Genomic DNA, 25,447 nt, shown 5'->3' with positions numbered 1-25,447 from the left:
CAAACATTATATATTTATTTTTTTCTAATACCCTTGAGAATAAAATGGCGATCATTGCAATACTTTGTCACACCATATTTGCGCAGCGGTCCTACAAGCGCACTTTTTTGGGGAAAAAGGCACTTTTTTGAATTAAAAAATAAGACAGCAATAAATTTGGCCCAATTTTTTTATATATTGTGAAAGATAATGTTACGCCGAGTAAAATGGTACCCAACATGTCACGCTTACAAATTGCGCCCGCTCGTGGCATGGCGTCAAACTTTTACCCTTAAAAATCTCGATAGGCGACGTTTAAAAAATTCTATAGGTTGCATTTTTTGAGTTACAGAGTAGGTATAGGGCTATAATTATTGCTCTCGCTCTAACGATGGCGGCGATACCTCACTTGTGTCGTTTGAACACCGTTTTCATATGCGGGCACTACTCACGAATGCGTTCGCTTCTGCGCACGAGCTCGTCGGGACGGGGCGCTTTAAAAAATATATATATTTTTTTTTCTTATTTATTTTTATTTATTTTAATTTTTTTTACACTGGGGAAAAAAAAAAATGATCACTTTTATTCCTATTACAAGGAATGTAAACATCCCTTGTAATAGAAAAAAGCATGACAGGTCCTCTTAAATATGAGATCTGGGGTCAAAAAGACCTCAGATCTCATATTTAGACTAAAATGCTAAAAAAAAAAAAAAAATTGAAACTGTCATTTTTTCAAATGACAAAAAAAAAACATGTTTCTTTAAAACCACTTAAGGACCACCGCATGTACATATACGTCCACAATATGGCACGTACAGGCACATGGGCGTATAGGTACGTCCTCGCCTATTAGCGGGTGGGGGGTCCGATCGGGACCCCCCCCGCTACATGCGGTGGTCGGGTCCGCTCGGGGAGCTCCCCGGGACCACGGCGCGGCTATTTGTTTATAGCCGCTCCGTCGCGATCGCTCCCCGGAGCTGAAGAACGAGGAGAGCCGTGTGTAAACACGGCTTCCCCGTCCTTCACTATGGCGGCGCATCGATCGCGTCATTCCCTTTATAGGGAAGACACGATCGATGACGTCATTCCTACAGCCACACCCCCAAACAGTTGTAAACACATACTAGGTGCACCCTAACTCCTACAGCGCCACCTGTGGTTAACTCCCAAACTGCAACTGTCATTTTCACAATAAAGAATGCAATTTAAATGCATTTTTTGCTGTGAAAATGACAATGGTCCCAAAAATGTGTCAAAATTGTCCGAAGTGTCCGCCATAATGTCGCAGTCACGAAAAAAATTGCTGATCGCCGCCATTAGTAGTAAAAAAAAAAATAAAAAATAAAAATGCAATAAAACTATCCCCTATTTTGTAAACACTATAAATTTTGCGCAAACCAATCGATAAACGCTTATTGCGATTTTTTTTTACTAAAAATAGGTAGAAGAATACGTATCGGCCTAAACTGAGGAAAAAAAATGTTTTTATATATGTTTTTGGGGGATATTTATTACAGCAAAAAGTAAAAAATATTGCTTTTTTTTCAAAATTGTCGCTCTATTTTTGTTTATAGCGCAAAAACTAAAAACCGCAGATGTGATCAAATACCACCAAAAGAAAGCTCTATTTGTGGGGAAAAAAGGACGCCAATTTTGTTTGGGAGCCACGTCGCACGACCGCGCAATTGTCTGTTAAAGCGACGCAGTCCCGAACTGTAAAAACACCTTGGGTCTTTAGGCTGCATATTGGTCCGGGGCTTAAGTGGTTAAGAGGCTGGGCGGGACTGATGTTTTGACGTTACTTCCGCCCAGCAGAGCTATGGGGACAGGCGAAGGAGATTTTTCCTTCAGTCTCGTCCCCAGTCAGCAGCCGAACGCACCCGATCTCCTCCGCCGCTACCGACGGCTCCGGTAAGCGACAGGAGACCCTCTCCGGCCGCCGATAACGGCGATCTCGCTGCGAATCTGCCGCGGAGACTGCCGTTATTGTTAACAGAACCGCTGACACTAAAGATGGAAATCTCGGTTGTGGCAGCAGCTGCTGCCGTTACCGAGATATCCATCTTTAAAGTTAGGCCGTATAAAGATGTACAGCGGTTTGGAAGTGGTTAAAGCAACCTAAAAAAGAAAAACATGGATCCTGTCCCTAAAGCATGTTGAGCATGTTGCACAGTGCTAGAGTGCTTGTGCTGTGTCATTTGGCCTTTTCTATCACCTGTAATACCTGGCTGATCCTGACAGTTTCTGCTCCCTCCCCCCCTGTAAGCTGACCACGGTATATCAGGGCTGCTGAGCCCTGACACCGTAGTCAGCTTGCGTTCCTCTGTAAGCCGCAGCTCTCCTCTCTCTCCTCTTTCCTCCCTCGCCCTCCCTCCCTGCCTGTCAGCTCTTGTGACATTGCCCGCCCCCGAAACTTCTGCTGCTTTCATAACTGTTATAATCTTACATAATCCACCAAGGAGCTCTTGCCTGCGTTTTATAAAAAAAAAACTGACGTGGGGGGGGGGGGGGGATACCGGCCCTGCCCACTGCATCTATCAGCCGGGCAGAGGAGAGAGCCGGCGGGTCACATGATCGCGGGGAGCTGCTCTTAAATATGGTAAAGAAGGCATTTATTTTATAAAACCGAGAGACAGCAGCTCCTGTCATTAGGGAACAGGGAGGATTATGTAAAGTTGACAAAGTGACCACTTTAACTTGTTCACAAGAATTTCAAAGCATCTTTATTGGGGCATTTATTTCTCCAGAAATGTCTCGCTGGCAGAAATCATTTGGTCACTTGGATGAAATGGGCATCTGAGAAGTTTAATTTCTGTATCTGTATCCTTTTATATAATCTGATATTGTGACTCACTCTCTCATTCCTTGTAATCTAAAATGTGAAATGATGTGCTCCTTCTAACTTTATCCTGGCCTTTACTAAATTACAGCCACTTTTACTAAACACTTCTTCGGGAGGCCAGAAATTGGTGTTATCTCAGCTAGATATGACTCACTGGTATGTAGTCGTAAGTAAATATGATGTGTGCGTTTCATTTTTCTGTTATCACCTTTGCTTAACGGATTGCATTTTATTTTGTGAGAATTGAAAGAAAATGTGAGAGAACCTAACACTTTTTTTTTTTATTTTATTTAACATTTACAAATATGGTGGTGTGCTAGATTTTATGGTCAAGTTTTACCTAACCAGGTGTAAAAAGTTAATTTTAGAAGGCTCTGTGACCTAATTTGGGGTATTTGCTTTGAGATTTGATTGTTCAGCTCTCTGAATGTCAGATGAAGTTTATAGCCAAGGCTATTTATGGGACATGTGGCCCCACCTTTAGACAAAATTCATACAATCATCACATCTTCAATGCTTAAAAGCGGAGTTCCACCCAAAAGTGGAACTTACGCTTGTTGTGTCGTCCCCCCCCCCTCCGGTGCCACACTTGACATTTTTCGGGGGGCAGGATAACTATCTTTCACAGGTATCCTGTTCCCACTTCCAGGACCCTCGGCCATGGGTATTGACATCACTTCCCGGGCTCCTTCCTCCTTCCCCCGGCCAGTAGGAGAAAGGAGCAGAGCCTTGAGCATGTGCAGTAGGGTTTCCTGCACGAAGCCGTAAGCCTTCACTGAAGGGTTCCCTTAGTCGCAATGGAGACAGCATGCACTCGACAGCTGATGGAAACATCAGCTGCTGTTCCGACATCGCTGGACTCCAGGACAGGTAAGTGTCCGATTATTGCAGTATGTGCAGCTGCTGGTTTTTCATTTTTGCAGCGGTGGGCGGTTTGAAAGGTAAGGTATGTGTGTTTGCTCTGAATCAAACTACCCCAGCTGCAAACACAGGCTCTCTTCCAACCACAGATGTGCAGGTAGCCAGCAAATGGGCCCGATCGCATTTGCATCCAAGAACCCCAGGGAGCTTCCTGGTAATTAGCCACGTTTGAAGCAATGGGAGGTGGCTGCTCGCAAGTGATCCGTCCTGGAAGCAGGCACTCTGCATCCAGGGCCAATCACTTGTAGGTGATCACTGCATGCGAGTGGCTGCGGGACCTGGTAGCCTCCTATTACTTACAATGGGGTTGCCTCCCACAGCTAATCGCCAGGAACCCCTAGATCAGTGGTTCTCAACCTTTCTAGTGCCGTGATGCTGTAATGAGAGTAAAAACTTTTATAGAATGCCCCGTCGGGTATTTCTCTCATGACAGGTTTCCTTTGTCAGAAAACACTTTACGATTATGGCTTTACATGTATGGCATGTACAGAAATGCAGCAGTTGCCTTTCTTTTGCCTTTGCTTTTTATAATATATTTTCTTCTATTTTACATATGTCATACTCATAACCCTACCTGTATTTGATGTTCAGTTTCATTATATAACTTGTTTCGGTAGCTGTCTTGTAAAGGCTAGTTTGCCATTAGTCAAATTGTCTGTGTCCTCTCCTGGTCTGCTACCAGGCTGGTTTATGGAATTCAGAACACATAATCAGCTTATACCAGAAGCTTGCACTTCACAGGCGCCTGTGTTCCTTTGGCCAGGCTGGGATTAACCTGCTTTATCTGCAACATTAATAACCCAAGGCCTCTCTGCTGCTTCCTCTTACAGGTGAGGGCCCCAGCAGACAAATCAAGCCTGTGGATAGGAAGAACCTGACAGACGACACGGCCATTGTGGAAGCCGCACCACAGCCAGAGCCACCATGGCTGATGTAGATCCAGATACATTGCTGGAATGGCTGCAGATGGGACAGGGGGATGAAAGGGACATGCAGCTCATTGCCCTGGAGCAACTATGCATGCTGCTGCTTATGTCTGATAATGTGGACCGGTGCTTTGAAACGTGAGTATTTCTGTTAATTTTTTTGAACTGTGCTTTTACTCAGATTTATTAGATTTTTTTTGTGTGTTATTGCCAAAAATTACTTTTCAATGCTTTCTTCACAAAGGAAAACTATTGTCACATTGTTGAATTTAAACCCAGGGATTTTCAGTACTACTCTTCATTTTCAGCAAGACGGCTGTATCCCTCAGTAGCAGATGCTCAATTCCCTGACAGATATTTTGTCCAAGACTGCTTTTTTGCTCCTTGCCCTTACTTGCGCTGAAGCAACTCCTTTCCAGAAACATTTTCCTGTCACACTGTTAAAGGATTTTCTTAAAGGGGTTGTAAAGGTTTGTTTATTTTCTAAATAGGTTCCTCTAAGCTAGTGCATTGTTGGTTCACTTACCTTTTCCTTAGATTTCCCTTCTAAATATTTGAAAAAAAAAAAAAAACCTTTACAACCCCTTAAGTGTCCACCTTTACAAAAAATCTGTAGAGGTGACCCAACACCAGACCCCTCGACCCCCCCCCCCCCCACCGATCCCCTGTGTACTTGCCTCCAGCAATCCTGAGCGGTGAGGGCTCCCACAAGTTGCTGCAGTGATCTGGGCATTTGAAATCCCAGCTGCTTTCTCTCCTCTCCGTCCAGTGTTGCCAGACCGTGGACGGTGCTGACCAACCAGAATTCATCTGGTCCATCCTTCCAGTCCTGGATAGAGAGGTGAGAAATCAGCGGGGAGTTCAAATCCTCGGGCCAGTGGAGTGGCTTGGGAGAGCCCTGACAACTGAGGATCACAGAAGGTAAGTGGAGGGGGTCTGGTGTTAGGTCACCTTTTACCGATTTTCTCTAAAGTTGAACTAACCCTTTAACAATAATGTAAAATTACTGAATAGATAGATATGTTAGCATGGGCAGACAGTGAGCACTTTACTTTCAAGTTCGAAAAGCATTTTAAGGTATTCATCATAAAACAAATTATGGATTCCTGCTATAGATGCTTAAAGCGGAGTTCCACCCAAAAGTGGAACTTCTGCTTTAAGCACTCCTCGCCCTTTTGCATGCCACATTTGGTATGTCACTTCCTGTTCCACTACCTCCTTCCGTCTTCTCACCGCCTAGGCTACCCCTCCTTCCCTGCAATCTTCTGGGACACATCACAGGTCCCAGAAGATTGCCTGGTCGCTAGGCGAGTGCAGCGTGTGCCCAGCTGTGAAGCCACAGGCAGTCACAGCTGGGTGCCCACAGTTGCAATGAGGGGGAGCGAGGCTTCAGGCGGCGCTTTGCTGGACCTTGGGACAGGTGAATGTCTATCTGTTCATTAAAAGTCAGCAGCTACACTTTTTTAGCTGCTGACTTTTAATAAACTGAAAAACAAGTGGCATGCTGCTTTAAAAGTGGAACTTCACCCAAAAGGAGAAGTTTTGCTTGTTTGCCTCCTATCCTCCAACCCCCCCCCCCCCCTCTTTAAGCATTTGTCACTTAGTTGTTGTTTTTTTTGGTGGGAGGGGGAGGTGGGTACCTGGTTTTATCAGGCAATCTGAGCAGAAGTTCACCCTCCCACTCCTTGCCCGCAGCCTTCTGGGACACATAACGGGTCCCAGAAGACTGCAGGACCATTCGTAAAGCGTGGCTTGCTCGTGCAGTAAGAAGCTTGCTGTGAAGCTCCAAGCCTTGTCTGATCAGCACTGAGCCAATCGACCCACCACCTTATAGCCATTGCAGAATGAGGTGGTGGGTAGGAAGATAAGTTAGTTCACAGTAAACATGTTTCTTTGCCTTGTATTGGCAAAGCCCAGATTCATTTTAACCCATTTGCTGCCAGGCCCTGAGCTCCACTTTAAAACTCAGGTAGCCATGTCCCTGTGATTTTTGCGCAATTGTTTATCGAAATTATATTTTCGCTAAATAAATAGATCTATCCCATCTATCCCATCTATCCCATCTATCCCATCTATCTATCTATCTATCTATCTACAAACGCAGCAAAACCTAAAATGCCTGTTTAATAAAGTATAAGCACTAAAACTGTACTAAGTTAAAAAATAATAAATATGTGTAAAATTTAAACAGTTCCTTTTTGCAAAATAGTGAAAATCATGCGCAGAAATGGTACACAGAACTGTAAAAAGGCACAATTGCTCTAAAACTTTGGAAGTTTATAATTTTTCACTTAGTTTTTTTTTTTTTGGCCCTGCAATAGTTGTGTAAATGTTTATCCAATCAATATTTTCACAAAAAAATTGACTGAACATAAAACGCAACATCATTTACGAAATGTCGGCTAAACTCCTCCTTAGTCTTATTTCTATTGTCTATACCATGGAAGGCGGCAGTTTATCTGAATAGGGGTCCACAGATATTCTGTGCATTCCCGTGCAGGCAGTCCCATCTATGTAAATTGGGACTCAGCCGCAGCTCCCAGTCTGACATCCATGTAGTTGTGGTTGCACAACCCCCAAAAGCACACAGTGTGAGTAAAGCTTACCTGTAGGTAAAAAGAATATCTCCTAAATGTGCACCATTTAGCAGATATTCCAGTAGGTAGCTGCCGGTGTCATCGGCGGCGCATATGCTCTGAATGGACGGCACACCCATGCTGTTCCTTCAGAGCTTTGTGCCGAAAAATGTGACTCGCACGCATGCGCTGGAGTGATGTCATTGCGGCTCTGCCAGTAAGACAGCCGAAGTTTGTGTACCGAGACGGAAGACTGGGTTAAGATAAAAGCCCTGTCAATGGTGATAGCGCACCACTGAATGGCTTCGTTTTAAGATGAGCATTTCATAATGTGCTATCATGCGTACTAGCACGTTATATTGCTTTGCAGGTGGAATTGTTTCCTTTATTTACATGTACCGCTTTAAGCTCATGCCAATTGAAGCAACCATAAACTTCTAGCAGAAGGAAGGTGCCATGTCCATAGGATGTGCAGACCTGGCCAGCTGGAATGTCCTGTAGGGGTCGGTACGCCATATGGACAAGGCAAAGAAAGGGTTAAATAGTGGTTTAACCATTTCCTTCTAAAAAAAACAAATGGAGTGTTTTGTTACACTGAGATTAAAGCCACCCGGGTATACAGTGAATAAAGGCAGGCGTAATAAAGTCTTTAGCTACTTGCCTACTGGCCATTTTTTACCCCCTTCCTACCCAGGCCAGTTTTCAGCGCTATCAAACTTTGAATGACAATTTCTCCTTCACTGATGTACGCTGATGAGGCGACACTGATGGGCACTCGTAAGCAGCACAGTTTGGCAACACTGGTGGGCACAGATGGGCAGCACTGGTGAGCTTTGTTGGAACTGCACTGATAATCAGTACCCTGATTATCAGTGTATACGTCCCTTTTACAGAAGCCGATTACTGGCTCTCTTCTCCCCTCCTCATGATAGAGTGAGGTAACAAATTGCAGATAGACAGCTTATGTTTATCTCATGATCAGCTGTGATTGGACACAGCTGATCACATGGTAAAGAGCTGCTAGTTTGTTCTTTACCTCAATCTGTGATCAGCAGTGGCATCTAAGTTTAGCATAAAAAAACACCCTTTCTCTTATCATCCATGGACGGACACAGCTCCTTAAATCTTGACAAGTGGGTTTTGTTCCCTGTTTACAGGAAAGGACTAGGCAGAAACATAATTAAATACATGTTACATTAACAGAGTTGAACAGCCCCGCCCAGGGGGCGGTCCCTCCAGACATAACCCTCCTCACTGCAGCATGCAGCCTCAGTTTCGTTCTGCCTAGCAAAGGAGAAGGACGTATGGCTCCCTTTGGGCCCAGCGCCCTGAGGAGAAATATTTTATTTTAATTTTTCTTGAAGAATCTTCTTTCAACTGTCGGCTGAGAGACAGGCTGGATAGCATAGATCCTTGTAGTCTACTCAGTCCAACCTGCAAGCGTGGTCACACCTTTGCAAAGAGGCTGGGTCTGCCAGGCCATACCCCATGACTCCTGGAGTGGCCTGTGAGCTTTGCTCTGAGGTCCACATATGACTGGGCTGTGGTGTTGTCTCACTCACAGTGGACCGGGCCGACAGCTACCTCCATTGCGGTTGTAGGTCTGTCAGGAATGCGTCAGCAAGTCCTCGCTCGGACGGGAAAGTACAGTCCCTCCTGCTTAAGTGGTTTGGTACGGCTGGGCATTCCTGGGGTCCCCCGTTATCCCCTGGGGAATGCTCTGTCATGGAGCCATGGACCAGGTACCTGGGTCTGCATGATAAGGCACTTAGGGATGGGCTTCTCACTGCTGTAAGGGACTCTCTTTAGCTGGATAGTGCAGCTGGGTTTTCGCTGAGGGCTCGGTCTTTTTTGGATCACACAATCAGACCGCTCTGTGTAGGTTTTTTTTTTTTTTTTGTGCCCTTCTTTGCTAATTTCTAAGATGCAGAATGAGAAAAGCCGCTGAGGGCTTTTGTAGTCCCTCACCGCCTGGCGGTTCAGTGCCCCTTGAGGAGAGCCTTCTTAAGAGAGTGGGCTTCTTTTCCGGTGGTGGACCCTCTGGTTGTCATGTATAGGCAGGCGACCACCCTCCCTATTGCACCAGACAGTGGAGGAGCACCGACTCTCCCGAAGTGATTAGGGAGATCCAGAACCTTGTATATGTCTGTGATGCTTCACTGGATGCCGCACCCTTGATATCCAGGGCTTCGGTTTCAGAGATGGTTGCCGCCTTCTCTGGTTGGAATGCTGGTCTGCTGGCCAGGCCTCTAACATACGCCCTGGCGATTTACCCTTTATGGGTGGGAGAACTTTTGGGTCCTCGCTGGACGACATGATCCAGGATGTCACTGGAGGGAAGAGCACTCTTCTCCCTCAGGCCTCCAGGGGAAAGGAGCCCCGCCGTCGGCCGGGTCCTTCCTTTCCCACGCCAATGTAGTATTTTCGTTAGTCAGGGTCTGCGGCCAAACCCTCCCAGGCCGACAAAGGCTCAGCTGGGGGACTAAAAATGTCCCTGGGTGCATAAGCCGAGCGCGCCGCCACCCAAACCCGCCAATGTATGTAGCTTCCCCTGCCTGTCTCTGAGGTGGGGGGTTGACTTTGCTGTTCACAACTCGGTGGACCTCCCTGCTCTCCGAAGAAACCAGCTTGCAGACCCACTGGTCGGAGTACTAGATGGGGTTCCTTCCTATCCACCGAACATATTTCTTCCCTCGTGTCTCCCTCTCCCGGCTCGTCGGTCTGCCTTGGGGCAGTGTGGGACTTGCTAAGCTGCGGGGTAATTTTACCTTTCCTGCAGGACTAGAGGTTTGAGGGATTCTATCCAAATCTGTTCTCGGTCCCCAAGATGGACAGGGTCAGTCTGATTTTGGGCTTCAAGGGCCTAAAAGGCCTTTGTGGAATCGGAATCCATTCGTTCGGTGCTAGCTGCGATTCATCCGGGGGACTTTCTGGCGTCCTTGGACATCAAGGACGCATACATGCATGTCCCACTTTGCGCAAGTCACAGAGGTTGGGGAGGCCCACTGTCAGTTGTGGCCCTTCCTTTTGATCTGGCGCTAGCACCAAAGGTTTTCACCAAGGAGCTTGCACTTATCCTAACCTTGTTGGAACAGCAAGGCTTTGATATCGTGGGCTACTTAGACGACTTTCTGACTCAGAATTTGTGGTTGTGTCTGTAGCTTTTCAGACCCTCCGAGAATTCGGGTGGGCGTTAAACATTTGGAGTCGTTCCTGGTTCCGACTCAGTTCTGGAGTGCCTAGGGTTTCCGGACTCCTCGGTAGCGAAGGTCTTTCTTCCGCTGGAGAAATTGCAGACTCTTCAGTCTGCGGTGAAGTTATTGGCATCACGCAATCGGTCTTCTCTCTGTTTGCATGCAAATCTTAGGTCTGTGGGTAGCCTCCTTCGAGGCGGTACTGTATGCCCAGTTCCACACTCGTGTTTTTCCAGAGGGAAATACTGTCCGAGTGGTACAAATCTCTTGTCTCTGAATCATCAGATTCAGGTGCGCCACCTAGTCAGTGTCTCTCTGAATTGGTGGCTGAGATCCCCCGACCCTTCGGTCCGGGAAGTAGTTTCTTCCTTTCTGTGGACGGTGATTACATCGGACGCCAACCTCTCGGGTTGTGGGGGGGGTCCAGTCGGCCCAGAGTCGCTGGACTTGGGTGGACCTACGGCCACACCTTCCTGTATGTGCCCGCTCTCGTCTGATCTCGGTAGCTACCCAGAGTCGGGCCTTTTTAGTACCTGTGTGGGAGACCGCCTGGAAATACCAGGTGCTGTGGACCCTGTCTACAGTTCATTGTCTTACTATTTTGGGCGATCAGGCTATGCTTCTCATGGTCGAGGAGGTTGCAAGGTCATCCGATCTGGATTCAGCCGGACAACGCCAATGGCCGTGGTTTCGGTCTACTATCAGGTATACTGGCAGGCGGACTACTGGAGTCGCCAGAAGCTGGACCAGGTCTTTGTGCTTGGGGGTGTTTCAGCTCCCTTGCAGGAGGGGAGTCTCACAGGGCATGGATCTCCTGGCCGCTCGTCTCCACCGCTAGGGTGTCAAAGTTAGTGGCCAGGTCTAGTGATCTTGTACAGACACATCAGTCGCGCTGGTGGCCCTGTGGGGTCTGTATTGGCGGCTTTATACCATTCCTCCATCATAGTTGCTTCATCGGCTGATCCACAGAGTGGAGGCTGAGGCGAGGCGATCCCGATGATTCTAATCGCTCCAGATTGGCCTTGGTACGCCGATATCGGGCGCCTGGTACCCTGGCGGTGGCCAGGGCGGGAGGTCCTTCTGTCTCGAGGTCCCATACTTTCTCCTGTTGTACAGTCACTGACTTGCTCAACATGGCTATTGGAAGCCAGACTTTAAGAGACCGGGGTCTGTCCGACTCAGTTATCCTAACCATGCTGAGGGCACGGTAGCCTACTTCCGGAGGGTCTATCGTCGCACCTGGAAGGCCTACATCTCTTGGTACTCGGTGTCCAGGGTCCTGCTGTTTTTACAGCTTGGAGTGGATCTAAAAATTGCTTAAAGCACCGTTTGGGGGCAGATTTCAGCCTTGGCTGTGTTCTTTCAGTGGCCTTTTTGCGGCCCGTTCCCTGGTGGGTACCTTTTTGTGCAGGGGGTTTGTCTTATACTTTCCCCTCTTAGCCCACCTCTTCCCCCATGAGTTTTGACTCTGGTGCTCTCGGTTCTTCAGGAACCTTCCTTGTGGAAACATCAGAGATTTTTCTCTTGATACTATCTCAGAAGGTGGCCCCTTTAGTGGCGTTTATCTCTGTTAGAAGGGTTTCTGAGTTGGCGGTCTTGTCTTGCAAGCCGCCATGCTTGATCCTCCATAAGGATTAGGTGGTGGTGCGCCCGCGACCTTCCCTTCTTTCGTTCAGGTGGTTTTGTTCATTTCACCTTAAAGAGGACATTGTACTTCCATGCCTGTGTCCTCAGCCGGCGCATCCTAAGGAGGTTGCGCTACAAACTTTGGACGTGGTACACGCTTTGCGGGTGTACTTGCCTGCTACGACTCCGTTTTCGGAGATCTGACTCTTTTGTGTCGTGTGTGTGTGGTCCACAAAAGGGCCTGGCGGTCGCCTTGACCACCATTTCTCGGTGGATCAGGCAGACCGTCATACAGGCCTATGCTCTTAGGGGGCGGGCCCCCCTTTCCGGTCACGGCACTTTCGACCAGGGCAATTGGTGCTTCCTGTTTTTTTTCCGACATCATGCGTCGGTCTCACAGGTGTGTGAGGTGGCGGCTTGGTCGTCCGTTCACGATTTTTGCAGAATTTACATGGTTTCTGTAAGGGCATCTTCTGATGCTTCTTTCTGCTGCTAGGTTTTGCAGACGGCTGTTTAAAGTTGCACCTCCTCCATTGAGGAGCTCTGCTTGTTTTGGGGTGAAGTTAAAATTGGTTTTACTGATATATTTCCCAGCCCTCGTTTTTTGACACTGCTTTTTTGATGTCCCACTTGTCAAGATTTAAGAAGCTGTGTCCGTCCATGGACGATAAGAGAAAATAGGATTTTTTTGTACTCACTGTAAAATCCTTTTCTCGGAGTCCATGGACGGACACAGCACTCACCCCTCCTTTTTAGGGCGGGGCTGTTCAACTCTGTTAATGTAACATGTATTTAATTATCTAACATGTTTCTGCCTAGTCCTTTCCTGTAAACGGGGAACATAACCCACTTGTCAAGATATAAGGAGCTGTGTCCGTCCATGGACTCAGAGAAAAGGATTTTATGGTGAGTACAAAAAATCCTATTTTTTTTTTATTTCCACAAGTAAGCAAGTCTCAAGAAACTGCAATAAGCGCTCTCATCTAGCTACAAGCCACACTGTCTGGTTTCAGTCTGGTCCCGCTGACACTAGATCCCTGGAAGGCTGTGCTGGCGGCTCCCAGCGCTTCCTGGTTGTCTTGGGTCCTCTGGGTGGGCAGAGCTGACTTCACAGCAGGAAGTAGTGGGTGTGACACACATTCGGAGCATGCATGCTCTTTCAGCCCATCTAACTTTTCTTGTCTGAGCATTTTGGGAACTACAAAGTCATGGCTGTTGGTATAGTTAATGCTTTTATTACTTTGGTTTTTAACTTTTATAAACGTTTATTATGTTTTCATGACTGTGTACACGCCCATTGTAATGATTTCCTCTTGCTGCCTGTCCAGGGACATGCCAAAAAGTGATGAAGTGACATATTTCCTAATCTTAGGGAAAATTCATCTTTTGACAATTGGTCATACTGTATGTCTCCTAGTTACGTCATCAACTTTTTTAAATTTATTCTTACATTACATACATTCCAGTGACAAATGTTTTGATCACTGGATCATATTCTCGCACCCCAAACTCTTAATGGATTTTACTATCCACAGTGATGGCCAGTTCTTACCTGGATGGTCAGTGTTCAAGGCATGACCAATGGATCATATGTGAACACTAAATACATGTATGAAGTGGCCATTGTATGTCAGCATTTTCTTTCTGGTCATTTGATATCTGAGCAGATACTTAATGTTCTCTAGAAGTGCTGGTTCACACAGGTTCGGATTCAAAGTCATCCGACTCTGCAGCCGCCCCGCACAGCGCGACCTCAGTGCGACTTGTAAACAACTTCTTTTAAAGGAAGTCGATGCAAGACGCTCTGAAGTTGCCTCAAAGTAGTGTAGGAACTTGAGTCGCTCCAATTAGAACTATTCCATTGCACTGCATGGAGCTTGACTTGTCAGACGGCTAAGTCACCTGACAGGTCGCCCCTGTGTGAATCGGGACCAATTGGGAACATACAACAATATAAAGGCCACTTAGAAGCCTGTGTAAAACATAAGCAGCCTTATTGCTCATATTTGAATGCTATGTATTGCCTAGATACACCTTTTGAACAAGCCCATTGACTATATTTTGCCCAGCTCTAGTGAGCTGTAAAAGGAAACCTTTTTTTATTTATTTTTAGTTTTGCATAGGACGTCTTTGAGAAAAAAAATATATAATATTTTGTTTACCGTTTTTTTAAATTGATTTATTTATTTTTCTTGGTAGTTTAAGTCCACATTCCGTTTGCTATTATATGGACTGAACAGCTGCTAGGATGAGCGGCACAAGTTACCTTGAAATTGTATTGTAGACTGTAACATGAACTGGAAAGTTTTCACACATGCTCAGTGTGTTCTTCCTATGCAGGATCTGAGAGTAGATACCCCCTCCACCCTAAAGTTTGCAGAGCATTCAGGCACAGGTTTTGTGCAAGGAGTATGGGCATCAGAAGTACATCAAACTTTTTTTTCTTTTTATTTAACTATACATAATTTATAAACTGTTAAAGCGGATGTGCCATGGGAACAAAATATTAAAAGTCAGCAGCTACAAATACTGCAGCTGCTGACTTTTAATATTAGGACACTTACCTGTCCTGGAGTCCAGCGCCGATCGCAGCAGAGCACGAGCGATCGCTCGTCACTCTGCTGCTCCCCCCGCCATCCACGCTGAGGGAACCAGGAAGTGAAGCGCTGCGGCTTCACTGCCCGGTTCCCTACGGCGCATGCGCGAGTCGCGCTGCGCCCGCCGATTGGCTCACACGCTGTGTGCTGGGAGCCGAGTGTTCCCAGCACACAACGGGCGACAGACGGGATGTGACGGAATGCCCGTCTTTCGCCCGTATCGTGTGGCCGGAAGTGGGTGCAAATACCTGTCTTTAGACAGGTGTCTGCACCCCCCTCCCCCCTGAAAGGTGTCAAATGTGACACCGGAGGGGGGGAGGGTTCCGATCAGCGGGACTCCACTTTAGGGTGGAGGACCGCTTTAATATGCATTATGTATGAAAAATCAGGCAGCCCATACATTTTGTCTTTTTTTTTTTTTTTTTTTTTTCAACCAGCAGATTAAGCAAAAAAACAAACAAACAGATTCCCACATCGAGAATCTTTCCTGCTGAGTTATTGTATTCTGCAGCAGGGAGAGTTCCTAGCTGTCAGAATACACTGTTCTTTAATGCTGGAGGCACTAATCAGGGAAAACCCAACAGGGTAGTTGTAAGATGTACAGTCTGTAGATCAACTTCTGTACAACCAGTCTGCCCATACATGGATCAAAATTTGTCCCATCTCTGCTGAATTTCAATCTTTGTATGGCCGGTTTCATTGCCTAGAGTTGTTACAAAATGTAAAATTCAGTGTGTGGCCATTTTGAATAAGTAGGCTGTCAGAACCAGTACCATGTCAGAAGTTTTAGGTTGAGTCATAACCATTGTGTACTATATACATTAACAGTGCAAGGCTCTGCCACTGTGAAAATGGTTTATAAAATGACACAGAGAAGAATTAACAGAGTTTTGTGCAATCTTCTGTGGGAATGTAAGCCTCTATAAATTCTGTTTGCGGTGTCTGCAAAGTCTATCTGCTCACTCACATACTCTGCATGCCTGCTGTGCTTATTAAAAGCAGTGGCTGTGAGAGCAGACACATATACATTTGTTGAATTTTTTCCATTAACTTTCGGATATGCAAGGGAGGCTTGCTGTCTAGGTTTGTTGAAAGAAAGCACTGGCTCATATTTACATGAACTTTAGGCCTGAGAGGTTAATTGTATATAACATATTCACAACATTCCAGCAGTTCTCTAAAGGCCAAGTTCTTTAAAGGACAGCTGTACCCTTTTTAGTGAAGTTGTCATTTAACTCGGGGCCAGTTCACACCAGATGCAGTTCTGTGCGCTTTTTTTCTGCTCTATAAAATGCATGCAGTGTTTTCCATGTATTCCAATGGCTCTAGTTCACACCATGCCGGTTACTGGTCAGTTTTGCAGAAACTGACCTGAAACTGACTGCATGGTGTGAACTAGAGCCATTGAAATACATGGAAAACACTGCATGCATTTCGTGCAGAAAAAAAGCGAATGGAGCTGTGTCTGGTGTGAACCAACACTCAAGGTTAGGCCCTGCCTCCTGTTTTTTTTGCCTTAGGCGGCTGGACCGTTTTCACGAAATATAATTTTAATGTTTTTTTTTTTTCATTTTTTTTTTGCTTACAGCTTTGAGGCTGGGTTTACACTATTGCGTATTGGATGCAGGTTTTTCCGCATTCAATTTGCATAGCAGGAGATTTGTGACCGGCTCTCAACAGAGCCAGTTCACACATCTCCGCAGTGGCTTTGATGTGAATTGCACAGAAGGCCTGTGCGTCTTTCGGTCCATTTCAGGTCCGAATTCGACCCAAAATTCGGGCTGAAATCAGACCTGATACGGTGAATGGAGACACAATCAGACTCCTGCTGTGAGCTGATGCGTTCTATAGTGTGAAACCAGCCTTAAAGTTGAAAAATGACTCCCCACCCAAACCTTGTATTTTCTAAAACGCAAGGTCTGTAGAAATAAAAGCTGCTGCTACTGATTTTGTATGTCCCATGATAGTTGTGCAAATGTTTATCAAATCTATTTTTTTTCAAAAAAATCTTTTGCAAATACAACACTTCCAAAGTCCTTACTAAATCTAAGCTAACAAAAAAAAACACATTGAAGCTAGCTTTATATCTGCATGTTATGGTAATGCAAAGTTGCAGTGCAATTTATTTAAAATTGTACCCAAACACCTTTTGCCAGCGCACCTTTAACTTTAAATAGTTTGGGCCAAGCTGGTCCAAACAATCTGTTAACTTCGCTAATAGTTGTAGCGGCTGTGTGTGCTGTTTAAACTGCATGTAGCCTCGTTGCTGTGTTCTGGCAGTGGGTCAAGAACTTTACAGGTTAAGATCTTCATGTGCCTCTCCTGGAACAAAATCAATTGGGGCCAAGTGCTGCTCAGCCATTCATATGGAGCTTTGTATTTTTTTTTCTTAATTGACAATTGGGAGTGCTTTATTAAAAGAATAAAATAACACGACTTGCACGGAAAGAACAAAACTGTTGACATTGTATCATAAGGACAAAAGGTACAGGAGTACAAAATCCAAGAAACATCCAGCAACATCTCACAGATATAGTCCAAATGTTTACTGCAACCATCTTTGGACTGATCACAGCATTCAAGTAGTAAGAGCATCTATAACAACCCAGGGGGAGTGGGGAACAGGAAATAAATAATACTGAAAATTGTAGGGGAAAGGAAGGGGCAGACACCCCAACCAAGAACAGGGGATCTTAAGACACGTCAACCAGGTCCTAATAAGGAGGAGAGGCGCTTAGCAGGCTCATTCTATTGGGAGGTCCATGGTTGCCAGACTTTTTGAATTTCCAAGGACAACCCAGACTGATATGTCAACTTGTATAAGGGCAGTGTAGCAACAATCATAGCTTCCCAGGATGATACAGTAGGGAGGGTGGGGGAGGACCATTTACAAAGAATATCCTCCTTTCCATAGGACCGGCGCTACGCGGACTAGACCGAAGCCGCAGCCTCGCCTAAAAATTCCTGCTTGCCGCGATCCTGGGAAAAGACCGCGAGGCCGGACACCACTCGCGGCCTTTTCCCAGGATCGCGGTGAGCTGCGGGCAGGATGTTTTAGGCGAGGCCTCGCCTAAAAACTTAGGACCGGCGCAGTGTCAGGTGTCCGTTTTCATCAGATCGCTCCATAGGACACAGCGGTGCCCTACAAGCCCCTCCCCGCTCAGTGAGCAGGGAGGAGCTTGTCATCCGTCGGCTCAGCGGAGATCTGCGGACCGATCTCCCGCTGAGCTGACAGGAGCCGGCGCACTCCGTAGCGACGGAGTCCGCCAAGTGTGAATGAGGCCTTAGAGCAGTGGTTCTCAACCTGGGGGTCGGGACCCCCTCGGGGGTCAAATGATGATTTGCCAGGGGTCCCCAAGTCCTGGGCTGTTCCTGAAGCTTGCACCACTCTCCCAGCCTTTCTGCGGCTGCCCAGCTAGGCTGTCTGTGGAGCCTGTGGCCACCCAGCTAGGCTGTTCCTGGAGCACACGGCCGCCCACTCATCCTCTTCGCATGCCATCCATTCAGTTCACGGCATGGCTGGGGGCAGAGACTAGAGGTTCGCTGACTGGTGAGGAATGTGAAGGGGGAGGGGCTGGAGGAGACCCAATCTCCTGATTATAGCATAGGCGTCACTGCTGTGAGACACCACAAAGTCGGGAGACACGGTGAGTAACACTACCTGTGATTATAGTTGCCATTAAAAGTCCCCACTACAGTTCTCAGATCAGCAGATGACCTTAATCAAGAGCACCTAAGTTGCACTGTCACTCATCCCAACTCTCTCAACCCCCCCCCACCCACCAAGGCGTAAGAGAAGGAATACAAATAGAGAATACATGTGAGGGGGAGGAAGAAAGAAAAAGAGAGAGAAAGAATAAGAGAAGAAAGAAGAAAGACAGCTAGAGAGAGGGATGGGGGGAAAAAAAACAAGACATTAGGATAGAGAGAGAGAGAGAGAGAGATAAAAAGGGAAAGAAAGGAGAACAAAGAGATAGAGTTGTACATCCTAAAATGTACCGTATGAGGTTTTAATATTGTACGAGTGGAGGGGACTCAGGGAGCGCTACATTTCTGTAGGTTAAGGGGTGCAAATGACTTTTCTTGCCTTGGGTGCTGACAAGGCACGCTACGAAAATAATTATACTGTTGGGGTCCCCACAACTTGGGAAATTGTATCAAGGGGTCACGGCACTAAAAGGTTGAGAACCACTGCCTTAGAGTGTGAGGATGAGGTAAGCCTGTTCAACAGTAAACTTGCTCGGTTTTCAGTTATTTAAGCAGCCTGGAGCATTTCCTCCCTATCACACCTTGAGCATTCCGTGTGACTATAGAGTCACATGTAAATGTATACATAGTGGTAAATGACAGCCCACTTTCTCCCCCCTCCTCCATGCTCACTAACCAGCTAAACACAATGGGGGTGGGATATTACTACTTAAATAATGAAGGCTTCACCTCCTTTTTGTTCTGTGACACAGGCTGGATGGGAGGAATCCACCCACACTGTTATTGCCAGAAATAATTAAGATTTAATTTCAAATATATATTTGTATGACGATTTTTAAAACGGTTTGAAATGAATAATTAGTTTTTATTGTATTCCAAAGTCTGTTTTGGAATACAAGCAGCAGCAGCAGAGGGTTAGAAGCTCATCCTGCTACTCTTTCCCTACAGACAGGCTTGGAAAATGCTGAGTCATGTGACAGCTGTATATCCCAATTATTACTGGGTGCCACCAGGTAGAGGGGAGGGACACATGTCCGCTCTCCTCCCCTTCTTGCTGACCTGCAAGCGAAGAGTTAAATGTCACTTCCAGGTTTACTTAATGGTTTCCCTGGCCAGCATGGCTGGGAAAGAATGTAATACAATGCGATCTGGGGTGGCACAGGGGAGAACCTGTCACCAAAAAATATTGCATAGGGCCTTTTTGTCTCCTACGTGATATCAAAAAAATAAAAGTTTTAAATTGTAAAAAAAAATTCACATCTAAGCACATAAATACCATTTATTTTTTAAATAATAAATAATATTTTTATTCTATTTTATATATAAAGTGGAACTACACCTGTTTGCACCACAAACCTAAAATTTGATTTTATTCTTTTTTTTTTTTTTATATTAAAAGCAGGAACACCCATGCATCCACGTTGTCTTGTTTATTTTGCTGAGATATCGCTTTGAAAAACACCCCTAACATTTCTATCTTGAGCAAGGGCAGATGATCCATGTAGCATTAACTTCCTGGAATCCATCCTGCTTTTAGCTCAGTCCTGCAGTCAGGAGGTTGTGCTTATCTGATAAAATGCCTCCTCCCCTCCTTAAGACTCCAGGACTGTATGACATCATTTGCCTAGACTTGGAAACCTAAAGACATGTAAAAATTATTATTATTTTTTTTTTAAACCAGTAAATATGATCTATGCTTTCCTATCTATTTACTAATACTGGCAGCAGAAAAATTATAAATGGTCAATGTTGATTATTCATTTTATTCCATACTTTTCTTCACTTACTGAAAAAGGTGGCTGGCTGCTGCCATGCCATGTGTCTCTTCCTTCCTGGACGCCCCACACAGACAGCAATTTCAGCAGCACAGTTCCAGCAGTGCCCAGGGTGCACCTAATGTGAGCTGGTTTTTATTTTGGGGCTGTGGACACTTGATGGGAGGAGAACGTCAGGTGGTCCGAAGTTGGTAACTTGTTGAAGTTGTAGACCATGAGAATTGAGAGAAATGACGGGTACCATTCCAGATAGAAATGTCACCCCCATTAGGTGCTTTTAAGCTGACCATTTATGGATCAAAATTCAGCAGGGACTGGCTGAATTTTGTTTTATGCATGAGCACCTTTGTTGTACAGAAGTTGATCTATTGATCGACTTCTGTACAAACAGCCTGTTGGGTTTTTCACGATCGATCAGCGCTGCTGGCTATAGCCAGCAGTGCTGATCGTTGTATTCTGATGGCAGCTACTGTTCCCTGCTTTTAGAACACAATAGCACAGCGGGAGTGATTCCTCCATTCACCTGGAAAGTGTGGATGGGTGAATATTACCATTTTCTTTCTGTTCCACCTAAAATCTAAACGATAAAAATAGTGTATGGGCTGTCTTCGTTTTTCAGCCACATGGTTGAGCTCCCCCGCCTTGTCTTCCCGCAGACCGGTCTCCCTGCTTGGACCCTTTTTGTTCCATGCTGAGTGTGTGCAGAGGACAATGGTGTATGAACATCTTATGTACATGGGTGCCTTGGTTGCAAGAATCAATAGGTTGTAGAGGTATTGCAAGTTTAACCCTTTCACTGCCTGGTCCTTATGCTATACTTGCCTACAGCACTGCTTGCAACTGGCCAGGTCTGTACAGTCCCCATTTCTCCTTCTCCTATAAGCTCAGGGTCACTTTAATGACCATAAACTTATAGCAGAAGTTCAGCAGACTCTACTGAACAGTAATATAACTCTGATCAGCAGATTGCAACTCGCTGATCGTTACAACCGCAAATGTGACCCCCCCCCCTCCTATACTGCCGCCTCCATGCCCCCAGCCTCTATACCTCTTGCAACTCCATTTCACATAAAAATGCTTCTCTCTGCTCTTTCCTATCCCCCCCCCCAGCACCAATTTCCAACCTCCGCAAACCTGATCCCCCTGCAGCTACCCTCAGAAGCTGGCATCCCTCCTCTGCCACCCCTGCCGGCTATAGATGCTGAATGGGGCTTAGAGGGAATCCAGATGTGTTCTCCCCCCTCCCCCGATCCATGCCTGCTCTGGCAGCATCCCTCCTTCCCCTCCCACCGCCTGCTGCTGCTGCCTGCAATGTGCTCCAACGAGCTTTCAGGCTGGGGAGTGCGGGGGTAGCTGTGCGGGTGGAGTTGGGGCTTGGTAAACATGCGTTTACCAGCCCCCTCCATGTAGTAAAGTGGACAGAGGCAGCGATCGCTCCTATGTCTACTGACAGCTGATCATAGTAAACTATAGGAGAAGCTGGAAGACCATGGCGAATATTAATTCACTATTGTCACAAGTGGGTGTGTACTGTACCCTAAGCCCAACAGTTTTCAAGCCAATTAGAGCCTTGGGCTCTAATTATGTGGCTTGAGGGGGAAAAAAAAAATCGTACAAACGTATGAGTCCGGCGCCTTGCATGGTAGTGGCGCCCCTAATAGAACGACCGCTTCTGGTAAGATCCCGTTTCACATGGAACGGACTCTGTCAAGCAGATCTGCCTGCTCAGCGGGGGATCTGTATGCTGATCCCAGCTGAACAGGAGGATGACAGGTCCACATCCACTCCGCTGATGCAGAACAGACACAGCCCGCTGTTCTCTATGGGGTGGTTGGATAGAAACGGACCGCCTGGATACCGTCCTATCTGTTAGATGGATGGGGAATGGGATTCCCCATCAGTCTGTTTTTAGCGGACTGGATCGGATGCAGGCGGGTGTAAACAGACACATGTCCATTTACATTAGCCTCAACATAGAGAACAATGGGTGGTCCGATTAGGCCCGCCTGAAAAACGGACAGGAAGACCTGATCGGTCTGCTTGTGTGAAAGGGGCATACACAGCAAACCTTTACAGGGATGCACAGGTGTTCCGTGCATCTCTGTGCAGGCAGTCCCATTGATGTAATTTGGGGTGTAGTAACTGCACGGACATCGCCGTTCCCAATATTACATCCATGTAGGTCCGCATGCATGTCCCTGAGCTCACACTGTCTGCGTTCGGGATCGTGTAACCACACGGAAGTCGGTTTGGGAACAGCAGCTATTCCCCCCCCCCCCCCGATTGACAGAAATGGGGCTGCCTGTACGGAGATGCACGGAACACCTGTGCATCCCCTTGCGGGTAAACATGGGTGTACACTTTGGTACAATCGCTGCTAGGATGGCTGCTCTTGAGGGGTGAGATGTGTCTCTGGCCTCATCCAGAGACTGTTTGCTGGTAGACCTGTCGCCGATCGGCGCACATGTGGCCTCCGGCCGGGAAGAGAGGATAACACTGGAGTCTTGCTGTGTGGAGCGGGTCCTAGGCAGTTCCATCCAAGCTGAACCGGAGCGATGGCTGTGAGCCTGGGACAATCGGGAAGCAGATGGTAGAGTTAAGAATGAAGCCTGGGGCAGCTGGATAATGCTGGTAGATGGGGATCAGGATCGGAGCTCTCATGAAGCCTGTCTGCCCTGGTTCACGTGCTGGCCATGCCCCCTAGAGGTGTTTTTTTTTGTTGTTTTTTTTTTTTAAGATCAGCGTTTAGAGGCAGAGAAAAAAAAACTTCTGTTTTGCATTTTTAGAGCAATTTTCTGGCGGAAACCCCCCACTAATTAGCATTTTTTCCCCCTCCTACCAAGAGCACTGGCGTTTCTTTAAGCTAGTGTGCCGTAGTGCCTTAGGCCCCTTTCACATAGGACTGACTCTGCGAGCTCAGCGGGGAATCTGTCCACTTATCCCTGCTGAGCAGGTGGATGGCGTGTCTGTGTTCCACTCTGCTTATGCAGAGCGGATACAGACACAGCCCGATGTCCTCTATTGGTCGTCAAATGTAAATGGATCGCCTGATCGTTTACACCAGACGAGCATTAGATCTGCTAGACAGGTGGGAAACGGAATCCCATCTGTCTTTTTAGTGGATCAGATTGGATGACGGTGGTTGTCTACGGACCGTAGAGGTTAATAAATGATCTGATCAGCTCTGCCTAAAAAAGTAAAAGAAAACTGTGAAAAGGGTCCTTAAAGTGGAGGTTCCCCTAAAAATAAACTTTTAACATTGCATTTATGAGATTAATGACTATTAGAATCGGCTGTTTTTTTTTAAAAAAAATACGTCTGTACATACCGTTTCCTATATGTGTTCTCACCGCCGCTTCTGGGTATGATGGTTGGGGCTGGGCGTTCCTAATTGATTGACAGGCATGCGACCGACGCATACAGCGCGTCACGAGGTGCCGAAAGAAGCCGAACGTCGGTGCGGCTCTATACGGCGCCTGCGCACCGACGCACATGAGGACCTTAGTAGCTGTTAAAGTGTGATGTAATTAGTGGGCTGGCTCTTGGGGAGGAATCGTGAAGATGCCAAAATTCCTTTTGGGTAGGTGTCAGTAGGGGAGGAGCAGGCATTTCTAGGCATATTGCTTTTGCATGCAGACAGTCCTAGGTAACATCTGTCTACATGTGATGCTGCGCCTCCATGAATGAATGAATGAAGGAACTGAACTCCAGTGAATGAGTGGAGTTTTTTTTTCCCATCTGTGTTCTGTTGGGGACACAGACATCCTTCCTGTCCTGAACCCAAAAAATATTTTTTATATACTTTAAGGGGAATTCAAGACAATACAAAAAATTACATCTAATTGATTATTAAATGTATTTTAAATTGAAACCATTAGGACTGTCTTGTAGTAGAAGATTGTAATACTGAGCATTCACTTTTTAAACTCCATAATTGTATTGTGAATATACAATATTCACTATGATGTTCTAGAAAGAGACTGGATACCATAATATGTCATGAAGGCTTTGCTGTGTTAAATTGTTTGAATTTATTACTGTTTACAACTTCTTGTCTGTATATAATTTATCTAAATATATTGTTTATATAACGGGTTAAAAATGTGACATTAGGCTAAAAGTGGAGGTGCCTTTGCTGAAGAGCCAGGGTGCTGTAGCAAATATCCTGTGTAACGTTTGATTGTTCAAGCAGTTTACAGGACAACTTGAACCCAGCAAAGGCTACAAAAGTATGGTAATATTCCTGTAATTGGGTACTTGGGCTGTAAAGCAACACATAAACTGGAATTCTGCAGGCTCCAAATGGTGGTGTCTCCCTCTTGATTTATAGTGTTGCAGGTAAGTGGGGAATCACAAAACTGGCTGAGCAGACGCTTAGGAGATATAGTTGTATTCAACTTACTTCGACTTCAAAAATGTTAAATTGGTTGCTAAAATCTACTGCTTACTCTTGTTTGTAGGTGTCCCCCTCGGACTTTCCTTCCAGCGCTGTGCAAGATCTTTCTGGATGAAAGTGCCCCTGATAATGTGCTTGAAGTTACCGCTCGTGCAATCACGTATTATCTGGATGTGTCGGCTGAATGTACCAGGCGCATTGTGGGAGTGGAAGGTGCCATCAAAGCACTCTGCAATCGGCTTGTTGTGGTGGAACTCAATAACCGGACCAGTCGGGATTTGGCAGAGCAGTGTGTGAAGGTCAGTAACCTATATGAATATATAACTTTTCAAATTTAAGTGATAAAGCTTTATGTCCCTTTCTTACTAATTGATGGGTGCACTTGGAACCCAATGCCAGTTGGAATTGCCTTGCCTTTGACACGGCGCAGCCCATAATTAATGACATATGTGTTTTAAATTATGTGAGTGCAGAATGTTTTTTCTCATCCCAAGTAATTTGATTATAGGGTCTGAATCTCTTATTGGTTCACACCTCTGTTTAAAGTGTGCAGATGGATTTGGTCTATCTATGGTCTATGAACGAAAAGCAGTACTACTCACTATGCATGTGTTCTAGCAGCATAGACAGCATTTGATCTGCCTTTTCTTAAATGTGGATGAATCTCAGTAGATGTTGTTGTGTCTGGAAATACACGCAGGAGGTAAAACGCAACCTCACATAGGTCATTCACACTACACAATTGAAGTAAATAAAATCTGCGTTTTAAAGTGCGCTTCTAATGCTTGTCAGATGCATTATAACAGAGCCTGTTAATAAGAGCCCTAAAGAGGTTCTAAACCTCCCCTTGCAAGTTGTACCTCTAGGTAAGCCTAGAATAAAGCTTGCCTTAGGTACTGTAAATA

General features: G+C 46.0%; 1 protein-coding gene across 4 annotated transcripts in view; it reads left to right on the top strand.

Annotated features, from left to right (window-relative positions):
• Positions 1 to 25,447, top strand: part of HECTD1 (HECT domain E3 ubiquitin protein ligase 1) — a 150,596-nt gene that overhangs the window by 24,457 nt on the left and 100,692 nt on the right. For all 4 annotated transcript variants that reach the window (XM_040332853.1, XM_040332852.1, XM_040332854.1 and 1 more), the window contains exons 2-3: positions 4,575 to 4,808; positions 24,607 to 24,841. In XM_040332853.1, the coding sequence (XP_040188787.1) occupies positions 4,669 to 4,808; positions 24,607 to 24,841 (375 nt within the window). In that variant the 5' untranslated portion in view covers positions 4,575 to 4,668. The remainder of the gene's footprint in view (positions 1 to 4,574; positions 4,809 to 24,606; positions 24,842 to 25,447) is intronic.

This window comes from Rana temporaria, chromosome 13, assembly GCF_905171775.1.
Source record: "Rana temporaria chromosome 13, aRanTem1.1, whole genome shotgun sequence".
NCBI lineage: Eukaryota > Metazoa > Chordata > Amphibia > Anura > Ranidae > Rana > Rana temporaria.
The sequence above is the reverse complement of the archived record's forward strand: the minus strand, read 5'-3'. Positions and strand labels throughout refer to the sequence as shown.